Here is a 17307-nt window from a genome sequence, read left to right as displayed (position 1 = left end):
TTTGTGTTTAGAGAGTACTAAAATCGTTGTAAAGTACAAGTTCCCCTATTGTACATGTTGGGCAACAAATAAATGTGTTAACATTTCAATCTGTATCTCTTTTTGTACAATATTTCTTGAAGTTTCCAAGAAACCACTATATGTAAAGTTACTATTTCTAATTTTACCTTTATCAAATCAAAGATATCATCCAGGTAATTTCTGATGTGCTGTTTAACAATAGAGATGATCACACCTAACTGTTGGAACAAAAACTGAAATACAGAAAAGAAAGTCTAATATTCAGTAATTAGTGTGATATTTTTGTTAATGCATATTATCTCTATTTTACGAAATTGTCCATTGATCTTGCTGACTGATAATTTACTTTCTTAGCTGAGTGGAGTGATTTGAAAATTATCGCTAGAAACCAAGGGGGCATGTGGCGTTGCTAATGAAATTAACATGGAATTGACAACGTAGACAAAGGTAAAATAGCAATAAACAGATTACCATTGGTCATCTCAACTCGATTGCTTTTCTCACTTTCACCGTAATGGCTCAAGCGAGAAAAACAATCTCATTAAAATGATCAACAATAATCCATAATAAACTGGGTGAGTATTGCAATATAAAGAACTATAATTCTGATATTGGAAACAAATAACTCTATCCAGATTTTCCTGAAAAGCAATAACTAATCCGCATTATTGTCAATTCGATAAAAATCCAAATAAAAAAAGCACACATTTCTGGAAAAAATGTATTCTTGGGGATCCTTAATTTCATGGTTTTGCAAAAGTCTGCATCCAAACCTTAAGATGATACTTCCTCAAACACTGAAATTTGGGTTTCACCTCTAGCTTTATCTAAGAAAACTGGTATTCCACCAATAATAATGAATCTATAGTATCTGGAATGAGTTATTGTGTTTCGACTTAAATCAATGTGCAAACTTTTTAATAGAAAGTTTGCACATTCACTTACTTTCAAATATATAATTTATATACCAAATATCAAAGAATGACTAATATTTTTGGTTTACCTTGGCTATAATTCATGCATTTATCAAAACATTGCTATTGCCAAAAAAAACAATTTAGCATATTTTAAGTTTTTTTTTACACTATTTTAACACTCTGTAGAGTAATATTAACATGCTGGATGCAAGCTTTCCCTTTACCTCTGATCTTCTAAATAATTAAAGTTGCTAGGGTTACCAGTTTAACATATATCAAGTTTGTTTTGACTGTCCTTATAATATTATATAGAGTAATATGATCTTTTCAATCCAAGATTAACCTTTAACCTCTGATCTTCTATATATATAAAGGTTATTGCCATAGTAACAAGTCTTACCTCTCTAAAGTTTGTATCAGCAGTTCTGATGACATTCAGATAGGCTGGTATAACCTGTTGAATGTAAGGAACACATTTGATGCCAACTGATTTGAATATAAAGGTTATCGCCTGGACAACCATTGTGTGGTGCTGTGACAGATTAGGGTCACGGATGATCTTCATTAGTGTTGCTATAGCAATGGCTAAATAAAATTCTTCAAGAGTCGAAGTGGCACTCATGTTTGCTAGCATTTCACTGGTATTCTCTACAAAATATGTAATCCTTATACTTAAAACATTAGTTGATTCTGGTTTCTATTATGACACTGCAATACTATTAATACTGTAAATTCAGTTATTTTTGTGGATTGAGGAATACTTGCACTTTTATGAATATCGTATTTATAGATTTTATCAATGTCTGCATACAAGCCTATAGAAAATTTCTTTTTCAATGAACAAATAATTTTATGGTTCATAAATACTTACAAAACCCAACAAAAATTAGTATCCAACAAAAAATGGTAAATCCACAGTACCTGAAGGATCATACAAAATGGACTAAACTCTTTAGTGATGACCAAAAATGAACACATTCTTTTAACCAGATGCTCAGCAGGGTGCAGCTTTATAAAACCGCAGAGTTCAAACCCTGAACATTGGGGCAAGTTTGGACACAATATTCAATTTTCAATTTTAGCGGTCGTATAAAAATCAAGCACTCTATAGAGTTTTATAGTTACTTCAAAGAGGTGTAAAGCACTCATCATCTTGGACCATATGATAAGATCGGATAGACCCCCTCCAAAAGCATAAAAATCTATCTCCTTTTGCATTAACCATAATATCTTGGTGAAAAATTAGATACAAACCATCAGGGTAACACCAATGAGTGTATTTAATTTCCAATACATACATGTTATCATAAATTTTCAGAAAAACTATCCAAATAAATATGAATTCAGTTATAAGTAGAATTGAGTTATACCTGGTTGTGAAGCATCCTGGTTAGCTTTTGGGTCAGACATACTAAATACAGCCCCAGCTTCTGTTTTCTGTATTAATCCTAAGTTCATCTTGTGTTTGTGTGGATCTAGTGCACCAAGTAAACCTAGAACACGGATTACCTACAAAACATGTGAATCTAAAATACAACAAGTTCATCCAGTCATTTATTAATTCAATATAGATTATCTTATTGTGAGAGACGTATCACTGAATTTGTACTTACATCAGCAGCACAACAGGTGCCACATGCATAGCAGAATCTTCTTTTCCTTTCAGGACACCTAAGATCACCTCCATGTTGGTGCAGTTCATATTAAAAAGCATGCTCAGTCAAAAGTTTTCGTGTTAACATTTTTGCCATGGCATGGTCAAATTGTCTTCCACTAATGTGTTTGAGTATTTCAAGTAAAAGGGAGATAACTTTCCTCTTGATTCAAACCTCTCTCCTGATACCTGGTGACTATTCTGTTTTAAGGAAGGCTAACAGTATATCCAGTAAGGGAGATAACTCTCCGCTTGATTCTCACCTCTCCTGATACCTGGTGACTGTTCTGTTTTAAGGAAGGCTAACAGTATGTCCAGTAAGGGAGATAACTCTTCTCTTGATTCTTACCACTCTCCTGATACCTGGTGACTGTTGTTTTAAGGAAGGCTAACAGTATGTCCAGTAAGGGAGATAACTTTCCTCTTGATTCTTACCACTCTCCTGATACCTGGTGACTGTTCTGTTTTAAGGAAGGCTAACAGTATGTCCAGTAAGGGAGATAACTCTCCTCTTGATTCTTGCATCTCTCCTGATACCTGGTGACTGTTCTGTTTTAAGCAACAAGGCTAACAGTATGTCCAGTAAGGGAGATAACTCTCCTCTTGCTTCTTACCTCTCTCCTGATACCTGGTGACTGTTCTGTTTTGAGGATGGCTAACAGTATGTCCAGTAAGGGAGATAACTCTCCTCTTGCTTCTTACCTCTCTCCTGATACCTGGTGACTGTTCTGTTTGAAGGAAGGCTAACAGTATGTCCTGTAAGGGAGATAACTCTCCTCTTGATTTTTACCTCTCTCCTGATACCTGGTAACTGTTCTGTTTTAAGCAAAGCTAACAGTATGTCCAGTAAGGGAGATAACTCTCCTCTTGATTCTTACCTCTCTCCTGATACCTGGTGACTGTTCTGTTTTAAGGAAGGCTAACAGTATGTCTAGTAACGAGGGGTACTTCCTATAAGGCTCTGTGACATATCCTGTACTTTCTACCAGCTGTCCTAGTGTCCATAATGCTACCTGTAACAATTAAATACATGTATATAAAAATTTAGGTTAAAAGCTTATTGAAGCTGATGTTGTCTCTGTTTGTATACGTTGCCGGCTCTAATAAAGCTTATTTTTTATTGTTTATTTATTATCTACAAGACATAAAAACCTGCGAAGCCACCCAAAACAAATGTAAAAGGTAACCAGGTGCTCCGCAGGGCGCAGCTTTATACGACCGCAGAGGTCGAACCCTGAACAGTTGGGGCAAGTATGGACAAAACATTCAAGCGTGATACAGCTCTGAATTTGGATTGTGATCAAATTTTTGACATTACATGGTTTTTTTTTACACAAAACAAATGTCAAGATTTTACAAATCAATTAAAGATTTCTTCTTCAAACTTTTTAAATCTAAAATTAAATAGTTGACACAGCATAGGTTTTTGACACAGAATGAATGTGGTCTAATGAACTTAAAAGTTTTTTTTTGCCTTTGAGCAATTCACTATGCTGTTGAATATTAATCCTCTCAAAAAAATGTTTGAAGAAATTTTCTTTTTATTTATGAAATCTGAAATGAGAAAAATTTAAACCCCCCCCCCCTTTTTTTCACATCCCCGTTTCCCTTTTTCCAAAACTGATATCAATTCAAATTTCTAATGGAGTTTGCAACAATAACTACTCTTTTAAATACATCATAAAATATTAAAATGTAAAATAAAGTGCTTGTTATCACTGAATGGTAAAGATTGGTTGGTAGTAAAAGTGAATATACATTGTTTATTGTATAAAACAATTAAAAAAACTTCATCAGCAACATTTTATATTGGCAAATTACCAATGAAGTTATTTACATAAAGTTATTGGCAAATAAAAATAGAAAATGACATCATAGTCATGTCTGGCAAATGTCCAACATACATTATCTAAAAACATTATAGATAAGATAAGGAAAAAAAGCTTCATCAGCAACATTTTATATTGGCAAATTTCCAATGAAGTTATTTACATAAAGTTATTGGCAAATAAAAATAGAAAATGACATCATAGTCATGTCTGGCAAATTTCCAACATATATTATCAACTACTATTCTATACAAAGAAAGATAACTCCAATTGAAAATTAATTGCTATTGCACAATATTGTGCAATTAGATATTTCTTGCTATTGTGCAATACTGTGCAATTGAAAATTTCTTGCTATTGCACAATACTTGATATGGAATCCCGATTTGGACCAACTTGAAAACTGGGCCCATAATCAAAAATCAAAGTACATATTTAGATAAAGCATATCAAATAAGCCCAAGAATTTAATTTTTTTAAAAATCAAACTTAGTTTAATTTTGGACCCTTTGGACCTTAATATAGACCAATTTGAAAACTGGACCAAAAATTAAGAATCTACATACACAGTTAGATTTGGCATATCAAAGAACCCATTTATTCAATTTTTGATGAAATCAAACAAAGTTTAATTTTGGACCCCCATTTGGACCAACTTGAAAACTAGGCCAATAATTAAAAATCTAAGTACATTTTTAAATTCAGTATATCAAAGAACCCCAAGGATTCAATTTTTGTTAAAATCAAACTAAGTTTAATTTTGGACCCTTTGGACCTTAATGTAGACCAATTTGAAAACGGGACCAAAAATTAAGAATCTACATACATAGTTAGATTCGGCATATCAAAGAACCCCAATTATTCAATTTTTGATGAAATCACACAAAGTTCAATTTTGGACCCTTTGGGCCCCTTATTCCTAAACTGTTAGGACCAAAACTCCCAAAATCAAACCCAACCTTCCTTTTATGGTCATAAACCTTGTGCTTAAATTTCATAGATTTCTATTTACTTATACTAAAGTTATGGTGCAAAAACCAAAAATAATGCTTATTTGGGCCCCTTTTTGGCCCTTAATTCATAAACTGTTGTGACCTCAACTCCAAAAATCAATCCCAACCTTCCTTTTGTGGTCATGAACATTGTGTTTAAATTTCATTGATTTCTATTTACTTAAACTAAAGTAATTGTGCGAAAACCAAGAATAATGCTTATTTGGGCCCTTTTTTGGCCCCTAATTCCTAAACTGTTGGAACCAAAACTCCCAAAATCAATCCCAACCTTTCTTTTGTGGTCATAAACCTTGTGTCAAAATTTCATAGATTTCTATTAACTTAAACTAAAGTTATAGTGCGAAAACCAAGAAAATGCTTATTTGGGCCCTTTTTGGCCCCTAATTCCTAAAATGTTGGGACCAAAACTCCCAAAATCAATCCCAACCTTCCTTTTGTGGTCATAAACCTTGTGTTAAAATTTCATAGATTTTTATTCACTTTTACTAAAGTTAGAGTGCGAAAACTAAAAGTATTCGGACGACGACGACGACGACGACGACGCAGACGCCAACGTGATAGCAATATACGACGAAAAATTTTTCAAATTTTGCGGTCGTATAAAAATGTATCCAATAAGTTTTACTGATTATCCAATTTCTATTTTTTGAATTTTTATCAAAAGTCTTAAATGCAGTGAAAAAAAGTGTGATCAAGCTGACTGAGGGTACATTCCAATAAATAAACAGAAATAATTCCTCTTTTAATGCTATCCCTGTGTGAAAGATCTCTGCTCTGTTGCTGCATTATACATGGCTATGAAAAAGATTTGGAAAATAGAAATTTATTTTGATTCTAGATTCGTCTTTTTAAAATAAGTCACTTTGTCTTACCTAACACAAATAAAACAGGGATCTGCTGATTTTTTTTGGCGGTAACTTTTCTGTTAACAATTGCTCCTTAAGGTGGTACAACAATTAATTTGGCTCATTTAATTTTTCATAAAATTTAAACAAAATATTTACTTTGAACCTTTGACAAAAATATAAAACTTTCCAAAAATTTGAACCACACACCTTATCGGAAAAATTTCATTGGATATATAGAAGTTTAACAACTATTAATTTTATACCATTGAGAAGATTAATATTTCCTCAACAATATATATAGAACCTGATTAAAATGTTCAGCTGAGTTATCTCACTGTAATGGTATATACAACCTTAATCAAATATTACCTCTCTCTTCTGCAAAGATGAGGAATCCTGAAGCATTTCTATAATAATAGGTAGTAACTCATCCATAGATTTCTTCATTTCTACACCACTGACCTGTAATGTAAAGATACTATAATAATAGCACGATTCTAACCAAAACTGAAGAGTCACAATGATAACTCATCCATAGATTTCTTCATTTCTACACCACTGACCTGTAATGTAAAAATACTATAGTAATAGCACGATTCTAACCAAAACTGAAGAGTCACAATGATAACTCATCCATAGTTTTATGTCAATAAATACGTTACCATCATAAATTCTGAGTGCATCCATCTGCGCAAGTCTGACAGGCGGAAAACCCCAAAATAAAAATATCATCCAATGAGAAGAGGGATGACCAGTGCCCGTATAACCATGCCTTTATATCATCCATTTAATTTCCGCCTGCGCATCAAGACACACGTATTTTTTGTAGTAGTACATACTTTACAGAGAAGACTGAAGTTTTTTGTTTTTTCTATATTGAATATCGTAGGTATCCCCATACCATTATTTATTTGACATTTTTTGTTATTATATTGTTGTTATAAGTGTTTAACTTCATACTTATTTAATTATGGAGTTTAATGCTCCCAGTCCTTACGAGGCCATTACAGGTAATGATGTTTTCTTAGACGGTTCATTACCCTTTCCTGTGACCGTAACAGCGGTAGGGCAGGGAACCCCTCCTATTAGTAGTCAACTAACCGACGTTTTTACTTCGGTGACTACTAAGACCGGTCAACAGACCCTGCATGCAGGTTCTGTCAGTTATGATGGAGGTGTCCCTACCACTGCTACGGTTACACACACTTTTTCTAGGCCAGTTGACACCACAGGGTCCATTTCATCTTACCCTGGTATCTCTATGGGTTTGAACTTACCTGGTTCTAGAGCACCAGCGTCCTATTGTGGCTTAACTTTACCGGCTTCGGCTAGTAATGCCATGTCATGGTCTAGACCTCCTTGGTCTCAGGGTTATCCTTATTCAGGCTTTTCTGGTCAGGGTTTTCATGGTCAAGGGTTTCCTGGTCAAGGTTTTCCTAATCAGGTTTTTCCTAGTCAGCCCTTTCCAGGTTTCTGGCCTTATTGTGGACCAACACCAGTTATTGTTCCACAGAGTACTACTCCTAATCTATCAGTTCCTGCTCCTCCTGTAGCAGTGTCTAGTAGGGGTAGTAGTATATCTGTACCTGCTGCTCTGCCTACCTCTTCTGTTGGGCATCAGTCTAATCAGGTAGCTAACTCTGGCCCCTCCTTAGATGGGTTCAAGAGTATTTTGGATGATTTTCGTCAATCTATTTCTTCGGAATTGACTTCCTTCTCCAATCGCCTGTGTACACTAGAGAACATTGCCAATAAGTCAAGTTCTCCAGTGATTTCACTCCATCCAGATCATGACATTGGAAGTGACCTGGAAGACAGTGATGAGGAGGAACGTTTTTCAGTTACCCCAGGCAGCCAAGAAGAAGGGTTTACTTCGGATGAAGATGACAACTCAGTTCAGGTTTCTCAGATTGTTTCACAACCTTCTGTTCCTGTATCTTTATCTTCATCTGTAATTGGTCAGTCTTCTACCAATTCTGGTAAAGAACCAGAGACTGAAGATGCCCCTTCCTCCTTGAAGGATCTCAGAGATTCTGTTTATACTATCATGAGAGATGTCAACAAGGTGCCTTTTCAGTCACCTCCCAGACCCAAGAAACTAACCTCCACTTTTGAGGCTTCATGTGGTCTGCCTGTAGATGATAATAAATCTCATAGTAGTTTTCCACAGTCTAATCAAATGTCCAACTCTTTGCAGATCATTAATGATGGGATTGTGTCTAATGAGTCCCAATTTTCCCAGGTTAGTGGTTTCGGTCTGGCCTCATTCTCTGAGCAGTTCCGCTCTAAGGATTATGAAATTTTTGACTCTACTTTGGGCAAACTAGTACCCAAATGTGACAAAGTGTTATCATCTACTATTTCTTCTAAACCCGCCGATGGACTGCGTCTTACTCAGTCTGTTTGGTCTAAAACAGAGAATCTTCTTAGAAACGCTTCTCATGTTCAAGGCACTGCTGAACATTTCTTATCAGCAGTTGCCCCAGTTCTTAAAGACTCTTCTCTTCCACCAGAGGTCAAACCTTTCCTATTACAGGTAGACAAGGCTTTGGGTGCCTCCCAATTGCTGATTATGGGTTCCATCGCCAACTGCACCTTATCCAAAAGATCTGAAATTTTGGAGAAGGCAAAGGTGTCAGATAATCTTAAGGATGCTTTAATCAAGTCTCCTTTGGATGAGAAGATATTTGGGTTACCACTTGATGAGGTACAGAAACATCTCAATCAAACTCCAGTCCCAGTGAAGGTAAATGTATCTGTTTCGGGAAATAATTCTAAGCGAGGTAGTTATTCCTCTGCTGGAGGCTCATCTTATAATTCTCAGGAGAAGAGGAGGAAAATCACTAATGATGGAGGTAATAAACCTAAGAAATCTTCAATCCCTAGGTCTAAACCTAACAGTTTTAAGAGAGGTGGCAAGAGGGCCAATCCCTCTTCCTAGGAAGTTGCCCCCTCGTACGTTACTGTCAGAACCCAATCCAGAGATGTACTACAAAACTCCTCTTTCTCAATTACCAGTAGGGGGGAGGTTAACTCATTTTCTAAAAAAATGGATAAGTATTACCTCAGATTGTTGGGTTCTGTCAGTAATTCGAGGGGGATTGACTCTTCAATTCAAAGAACAACCACCTCTTTCACCTGTTCCTATCCCACTGTCCAATACTCAAGATCCACAGAAATTTCTTCTTCTGTCAACAGAAGTAGAGACTCTTTTGACAAAGAGGGCAGTGGAGGAAGTCCCTGTATCTTCAATAGATCCAGGTTTCTATTCTCGTCTCTTCCTTGTATCGAAGAAGACCGGAGGAATGAGACCGGTCATCGATTTGTCTATCCTCAACTCTTATATGATTATTCCCCATTTCAAAATGGAGACCAATCGTTCAATAAGAGCTTCTATTCTTCCAGGTATGTGGACAACATCCCTGGACCTGACGGACACCTATTTTCATGTCCCAGTTTGCCATTCATACCGCAAATTCCTTCGGTTTGTTTGGAACAAAAGGGTTTACCAGTTCAGGGCTCTCCCTTTTGGTCTGTCAACTGCACCACTAGCTTTCACCAAACTTATGCAGGTAGCAATTGCTCACCTTCATTCACAGGCTATTCAGATTCATTCTTACCTGGACGACTCACTGATCAAGGAACTTTCTCCCGAGAAACTCTATCTCAATACAGATGTAGTCATCAGATTGCTGCTCTCTCTGGGGTTTCTCATTTCTTGGAAAAAGTCGGACCTCATTCCGTCTCAGGACTTTATTTTCCTAGGCGAACATTACCTTACTCATCAGTGCATAGTTCGACCTCCTCAGGAAAAGTTTCAGAATCTTTGTTCAAAAATTCATCTGTTTCTATCTCAAAAAACAGTCACTGCTCGCCAGTTTTCACAACTGCTAGGTCTCTTAAATTCTCTAGCCGATGTTGTTCCACTTGGTCGCCTTCACATTCGACCTCTTCAATTTTATCTACACCAACATTGGCTCCCAGCTACACAGAATTGGGAGTTTCCAGTTCCAATCATTCATCAGGAATTGTGTCCTCATTTGGTTTGGTGGACTTCTCAAGCAAACGTTTTGAGAGGCCAACTTCTGTCCTCTCCAGTCCCAAATCAGACTCTGTTCACAGATGCCTCCAACCTCGGTTGGGGAGCTTATCTGGAAGGTCTTTCAGTGTCAGGAGTGTGGACTCCAGATCTTTTGAAGGAACACATCAACATACTAGAAATGAAGGCAGTGCTTCTTGCCCTGTCTCATTTTCAGTCCCTACTGCAGAACAAATCTCTGGTTCTAGCAACGGACAACACCACTGTGGTGGCTTATTTGCGAAACCAAGGGGGAACTCATTGTTACGAGCTGTATCTTTTAGCAAGAGAAATCCTTCTTCTTTGCAATCAACTTCATCTACAGATTGTAGTTCGTCATGTCCCAGGGAAACTCAATGTGTTAGCAGATGCTCTGTCAAGAACACTTACTCCAGTCAATACAGAGTGGGAACTTCTACAATCAGTATTTCAGGCAATAACACTTCAGTGGGGGTCTCCCCATGTAGACCTGTTTGCAACGAGCCTCAATTACAAAATTCAAGTGTTCATGTCTCCTGTACCAGATCCGAAAGCTTACGCAGTGGACTGCATGAGTGTTCCTTGGGACGGGATGTTCGCTTACGCTTTCCCACCGTTCAGATTTCTGTCACAAGTTCTTCGGAAGATCTCAGCAGAGCAAGGGTTGATCATTCTTATTGCTCCAGCTTGGCCCAAACAAGCCTGGTTTCCAGATCTTCTTCATCTATCCTGTGCTCGTCCACTGGTTCTACCAGTACGACACAATCTTTTGTCCCAGTTCAAGGGCAAGATACTTCATCCCAATCCAGAGAAGCTACATCTGTTCGCGTGGCTTCTCTCAGGGATAGCTTCAAGGAGAGAGGTTTTTCTGAATGCGCAGCCAGACATCTCTCCAGGGCAGTCAGAGATTCCACTAACATCGTCTATGATGCCAAGTGGACTATCTTCAGTAGTTGGTGTAGTGGGAAGGAAATTGATCCTTTCCAAATTTCTGTACAACAACTAGCAGACTTTCTGATCCACCTTTTTGAAGAGAAAGGATTATCTCCCTCTACTATTAAAGGCTATAGATCAGCTATTTCTAGGACGATTCTACTGTCTGGAGGTCCAGACTTTGGTAATGATGAATTCATTTCTCTTTTAGTTAAGAATTTCACTCTTGAACGCCCTAGACAGAGAGTTTTAATCCCGTCTTGGAATTTGAGTCTTGTTTTATCAGCTTTAAAAAACCATCCTTTTGAACCTGCGGAAAAGGTTGAAATCAAGTTTTTGTCGTATAAGTGTTGTTTCCTTCTTGCCTTAGCTTCTGGTAGAAGAAGAAGTGAAATTCATGCTTTTTCCACTGCTGACTACTGCCTTCGTTTTAATAGGGATAAGTCATCTGTTACCCTATTAACGGATCCAGCTTTTTTAGCCAAAAATCAAATTCCTGGTAGAGGTTCAGAACCGATAGTGATTCCAGCCCTTCCTGTTGATTCAAGTTCTAAAGTACTCTGTCCTATCCGAGTCTTACTTTTATATCTTCAGAGAACTCAAAGTCTCCGCACCTCCTCAAATTCCAGGTATTGGTTCAGGGGATTCAGCTTTGTGTTAGATTCTATATTTCACTCAGAATTTATGATGGTAACGTATTTATTGACATAAAATTGTACATTTTTAAAGTAAAATGAGATTTTATTAAATAAATACTTACCATCATAAATTAAAGGTCCCTCCCAACCTCCCCTTCATCCCCTGTTTTTTTCCTATGGCTTCATGCTTATGTTGGAAAATTAAATGGATGATATAAAGGCATGGTTATACGGGCACTGGTCATCCCTCTTCTCATTGGATGATATTTTTATTTTGGGGTTTTCCGCCTGTCAGACTTGCGCAGATGGATGCACTCAGAATTTATGATGGTAAGTATTTATTTAATAAAATCTCATTTTACTTTAAAAATGTACAAATTTCTTCATTTCTACACCACTGACCTATAATGTAAAGATACTATAGTAATAGCACGATTCTAACCAAAACTGAAGAGTCACAATGATAAGTATCATATATAAAAGGAGAACTGTTCTGGATAGGTAATAAAAAAAGAAGAAAAAGATACCAAAGTGACATTCAAACTCATAAGTCAAAAATAAACTGACATGGCTAAAAAATAAACTGACCAACTGACAAACAACAGTACACAAAACACAACATAGAAAACTATATAAAAAAGAAGATGTGGTATGATTGCCAATGAGACAACTATCCACAAAAGACCAAAATGGCGCAGACATTAACAACTTTAGGTCACCGTACGGCCTTCAACAATGAGCAAACCCCATACCGCATAGTCAGCTATACATGCATTGATTATGAAAACATACTAACAAGGCAAATAATTACTTTGACATGACCTCCTATGTTCACTATGACCAAATGAAGCACTACCATTCAAGTTCAACATTAATTTCATAAATGTAAATGTCATTATCACTGTATTTCATCAATTGATTACTAAAGTCGATTCAATTTATTTGCATAGCCTATTGGTCAGACATAGTTATGCAATTAAGCTGAGAATGCTTATATCCGAAAACCCAAATTACGGAGTCAAATAACATTGATAGTACAGATCAGTAAAGGAAATCCCTGGACAAAGGTGAACATCCGTAAACATTGGCAACATATTGAATGATGATTTATGCTAAAAGTTATATGTCTGATGTCATACATGTGATTGTATATACAGTCGATTCCACTTAATTGCATACCGCTTAATAGCATAATTCGGTTAATTTCATAGTTTTCTCCTGCACAAAACCATTTCCCATTCATGTAATGTTAAATTGTCCAGTTATATGCATAGCTCTACAAGTGGCCTTTCGGTTTATTGCATAGAAAATTATTGCTGTCTAGATATGCTTTGTTAAAACTGACGAGATTTCTGACCGGAAATGGCAATTTGGTAAGTATAATTTTCTTGAATGCATTCTTATTTTCGTTAATATTTCATATTTACTTTTTTGTTATTTAAATAAAGTTTTAAAACAGTTTCTTTCGTGTTTATATTATGAATTTGATTTAAAAATAAACCTTGATGTCTGCACAGGTAAAGTTTCCCATGTTCTATTTTAAGCCTCGAGGTTATAAACATGTCAAACAGATATTGTTGTAAAAACACTGACCATTCTATCTCAAAGGGTGTTAAAATTGATTGGATTTAAACAATTGTTCATAGATTACATTTGGGGTTAATTTTAAAAACAATAACTCCTGCTAATTATCGATCATAACTCTATTAATTGGGCTTGGGGTGATCTGTATTAATGTTAAATATTATAGGGCATTTATAAATGGTTAAAGAATTTTATGCATCAATCATTTATTTTTAATGTTTTATGAAAAGAGCATTTACTTTTGATTATTATATTTTCTCACTTTCAACACTTGTTTCCAGCAAATAACCTGTACAGGGCCCCATTACTGCTTTGCAGATACGAAACTAACGAGGTGTTTCTTCACTGTCCAACTGCATATCAAAGGCAATTCATTACACATCTATTGTTAAAATAATTATAAACTGTGAAGTATTGTTTAAAAGTTTATTTTAATCAAAGCATAACAATGTACATTGTACATATGGGTCATAGAAACAAATCTATTTTTAGAACAGTTTATTTTCGTATCCCAGGTAAAGGAAAGTCTGAACGCAAATAAACTAAACTAAAACAAAATGTGTTTATAATCTTTATTTAAAGAAACAAAATAAAATAACGCATATGACACTAGACAGATAATTTTTATTAGAATAAATCAACATTCATTGTTGTATGTGGACTACAGATGTTCATCTTTCTTCATGGATTTCCTTTACTGATCTGTTCTATCGATGTTATTTGACTCTATCATTTGGCATTTCCGATATAAGCATACTCCGCTTTATTGCATAATTTTGTCTGACAAATAGGCTATGCAAATAACCGGAATCTACTGTACTACTTAATTCAAAATATATTACCTGAGCCTGTTCTCCAATAGCAGCTAATACACTGATGGTCACTGATGGATTAGGGTCTGGTTCTTTTAATTTGGGGATTAATACCTGAAAAATGCATAATATTTTAATTCAAGGAAAATATTTGACACCTCAAAAAATGGTCGAACTCCTCATATTTTTATTAGGGTTGTTCCAGATTTAAACTCATTGGGCAGATGGGAGGCGCTCAAATAAATAACTTGTTGGTGGTGAATTTACAATTTTGTATAAATACTGTAAATTCAGAAATTAGTGCGTGCATATATTTTTGAGATTTTGTCATTTAGATTTAAATGTGATTTTAATTTTTATGATTTTGGGAAAAATCCTGCTTAATTCATATAAAATATTTCAAATGTGAATTTAAATTATTGCATTTTCAACTCTGTTGCATTTTTCCCAATAATAAAAACCTTGCAATAATGAAAATTTAATATCATTATCATTAACAAGATAAACACAAAATAATATATTTTTGTTTAAGCAAAGGACAGTTTTATAATTATGATATAAATTTTAATTGCAAGTTGAAAATCTATGACAAATACATGTATCATTACTAATTAAGTATTTTTAATATTTTCAGGACAAACAAATTGCATCAAAACAATATTTTTACTCAACATGTCTACTATTAACAGTATGAAATCACCAATCACTTTTTTTAAACTCAGCGCAGTATTAGAAATTAACTTATACAAGTAGAAAACATTATATTAGTACCAGCAAAATGCAAAGAATTAATTTCTCGTACCTTTAAGACTGGTTCCATGTAAGGTCTAATTAGTCTGGATGCATTGGCAACCAGTAATCCTAACATCCTGGCTGCTTGTTCCTTGTTTCTACCAACCCCACTGTGTTCTAATTCTGTTAGAATCTAGAGAAACAGAAATCTATTTATAGAACAGAATAAACACTTCTTTGGATTAGATAATTTGTGTTCATTATTTTGTGTTCATTTTGCAAAACTATTTAAACAGTATTCCTGACAAGTGCAAGGACAATATATATCTCACAATACATATAATCGCTATATGTAAATCTGTGCCACTTGACCCAAGATTCTGTGCCTCTTGAAATTTTTTGACTTCATCTAACAATCACTTTTCAATTGTGGCATCAGATATTTTCTTTTGTGATGTCAAAACTTTAGGAGAATCTTCGTATTGTTCAGTGATGGGGGACAAATTTCGATAAAAAATGCAATTGAACGCAGTTCTTCAATCATATAGTTAACAGTTATGAGGTTTTAAGACTATGGCAGCATATTTTGGTACACTCCATCATGATTACTCTACCAGCTTGTACCAAGCTTGTACAACACAAGGTTTTGTTCCTTCTTATCCATGAATATAATTTGAATAAAGGTAAAATAGTCTGTGTGGATTCCTTTAAGACATGATAAAATAAATAACACCAGTATAAAGTCGTTATGACAGAATATAAGGAGACAGATAAATACCTGTATTAGGGTTTTCCTCAACGAAGGCATCACATAGGCAGGGTTTTTACTACTGAGTCTTCCGATCATACAGATTGCTAATTCTCTGATCTCAAACACTTCATCATTCAAGGCAACAAATAGAGCACTCAGATTTTCTGCCTGGGCAAGATGTGGGTCAAATCTGTCATCTAAGGAGGCTAGTACGCAAAATCTTATGTCAGAATCTGAAAGGATAAGTAGATAAAATTGTATTGATTGATTGTTTACATTTACAGAGGTAGTAAAAAGAGTTATTTTTGTGCAAAGTGTTTTTAATTTTAATTTCCTGTTTTTGTACTTGGAATGTTATTATTTCATAGTGGGTTGTGCATTTTGTAATAAAGCAAGGTGCAAGGTATTTTTCATTTTCGCTCATTGTGAAATTGCCATTTTATTTCCTGTTTGTCCCTACACATACCCCCTCCCCCTTTATGATCCTCTTTTGATGTTTTTTTTTCTTTAACACTTTATTCGCACTTGGATCTAATTGTGAAAATGCAGTACTTTTTGTACATGACCTTCTCAAACAATAAAGCTCACAACTTTGTTAAAGCAAACTTTGCCCAATTGGCTTGAATGAGACAAAGTATTCAATATGTGTTAGGACCTGTGTCTGTGATTCCAACAACCAGTAGCTTGTGTAGTACTTCTGCTACTGTGTTCATGGCTGCCATGCTGACCTGGCCCTGATTGGAAGCTAGCAACTGAAATGGAAGTCAAGATAAAATAATATATCAAATCAATTTTATCTTTTTTGCCTTCTGCCTAATTGTAAACATTTGTCTCTTCGACACATTACCAATTTCCATTCTCAATTTTATTTGTTATAAATTAATAACTTAGGATCAGACATTAATGGAGATTGACCAATTTAACTAGAAATAATTACATTACATGTATGTTTCAGAAGAATCCATTATTTTGATTGGATAACAACACTTGTGCGTCATACTACAATTAGCCTTCATATCCTAATGAAGTGTATCATTCATGATGACACATGCCATCACTATAAAGTGCACAGGTGAATTAAAGAAAATTATGTGCACATTTCCAGAATGAAGCGCAGAAGCAGAAGCACTTCATCCAAAAAAGTCCTTCGGTCTTTTACATCCCAATAAAATAACCAAAAAAAAGCACTCAATACTTATATAAAATAAATAAAATGGACAACTTTTCAAATAACAGTAATAATCTTTTAAAAATGTCTAAATTCTATTCTTATTACTTATATAATTAGTTATCAAATGTACCAGGATTATAATTTAGTACGCCAGACGCGCGTTTCGTCTACATAAGACTCATCAGTGACGCTCATATCAAAATATTTATAAAGCCAAACATGTACAAAGTTGAAGAGCATTGAGGATCCAAAATACTGCAGATTCATTATTATTCGTTGGATATCAATTTTCGTGGATTTCGTGGGTATATGTGAACAACGAAATTAAATGTGCAATAAATAACAAT

General features: G+C 35.1%; 1 protein-coding gene across 5 annotated transcripts in view; it reads right to left on the bottom strand.

Moving 5' to 3' along the window:
* Positions 1–17307, bottom strand: part of LOC143056203 (serine/threonine-protein kinase mTOR-like) — a 93739-nt gene that overhangs the window by 56152 nt on the left and 20280 nt on the right. For all 5 annotated transcript variants that reach the window (XM_076229281.1, XM_076229282.1, XM_076229284.1 and 2 more), the window contains 9 exons: positions 16445–16541; positions 15817–16022; positions 15109–15231; positions 14337–14420; positions 6652–6744; positions 3471–3605; positions 2309–2447; positions 1339–1586; positions 168–254 (listed from right to left, as the gene is read on the bottom strand). In XM_076229281.1, coding sequence (XP_076085396.1) covers positions 168–254; positions 1339–1586; positions 2309–2447; positions 3471–3605; positions 6652–6744; positions 14337–14420; positions 15109–15231; positions 15817–16022; positions 16445–16541 — 1212 coding nt within the window. The remainder of the gene's footprint in view (positions 1–167; positions 255–1338; positions 1587–2308; positions 2448–3470; positions 3606–6651; positions 6745–14336; positions 14421–15108; positions 15232–15816; positions 16023–16444; positions 16542–17307) is intronic.

This window comes from Mytilus galloprovincialis, chromosome 13 (assembly GCF_965363235.1).
Source record: "Mytilus galloprovincialis chromosome 13, xbMytGall1.hap1.1, whole genome shotgun sequence".
In the NCBI taxonomy this organism is placed as follows: Eukaryota; Metazoa; Mollusca; class Bivalvia; order Mytilida; family Mytilidae; genus Mytilus; species Mytilus galloprovincialis.
This window is presented reverse-complemented; position numbering and strand designations above follow the sequence as displayed.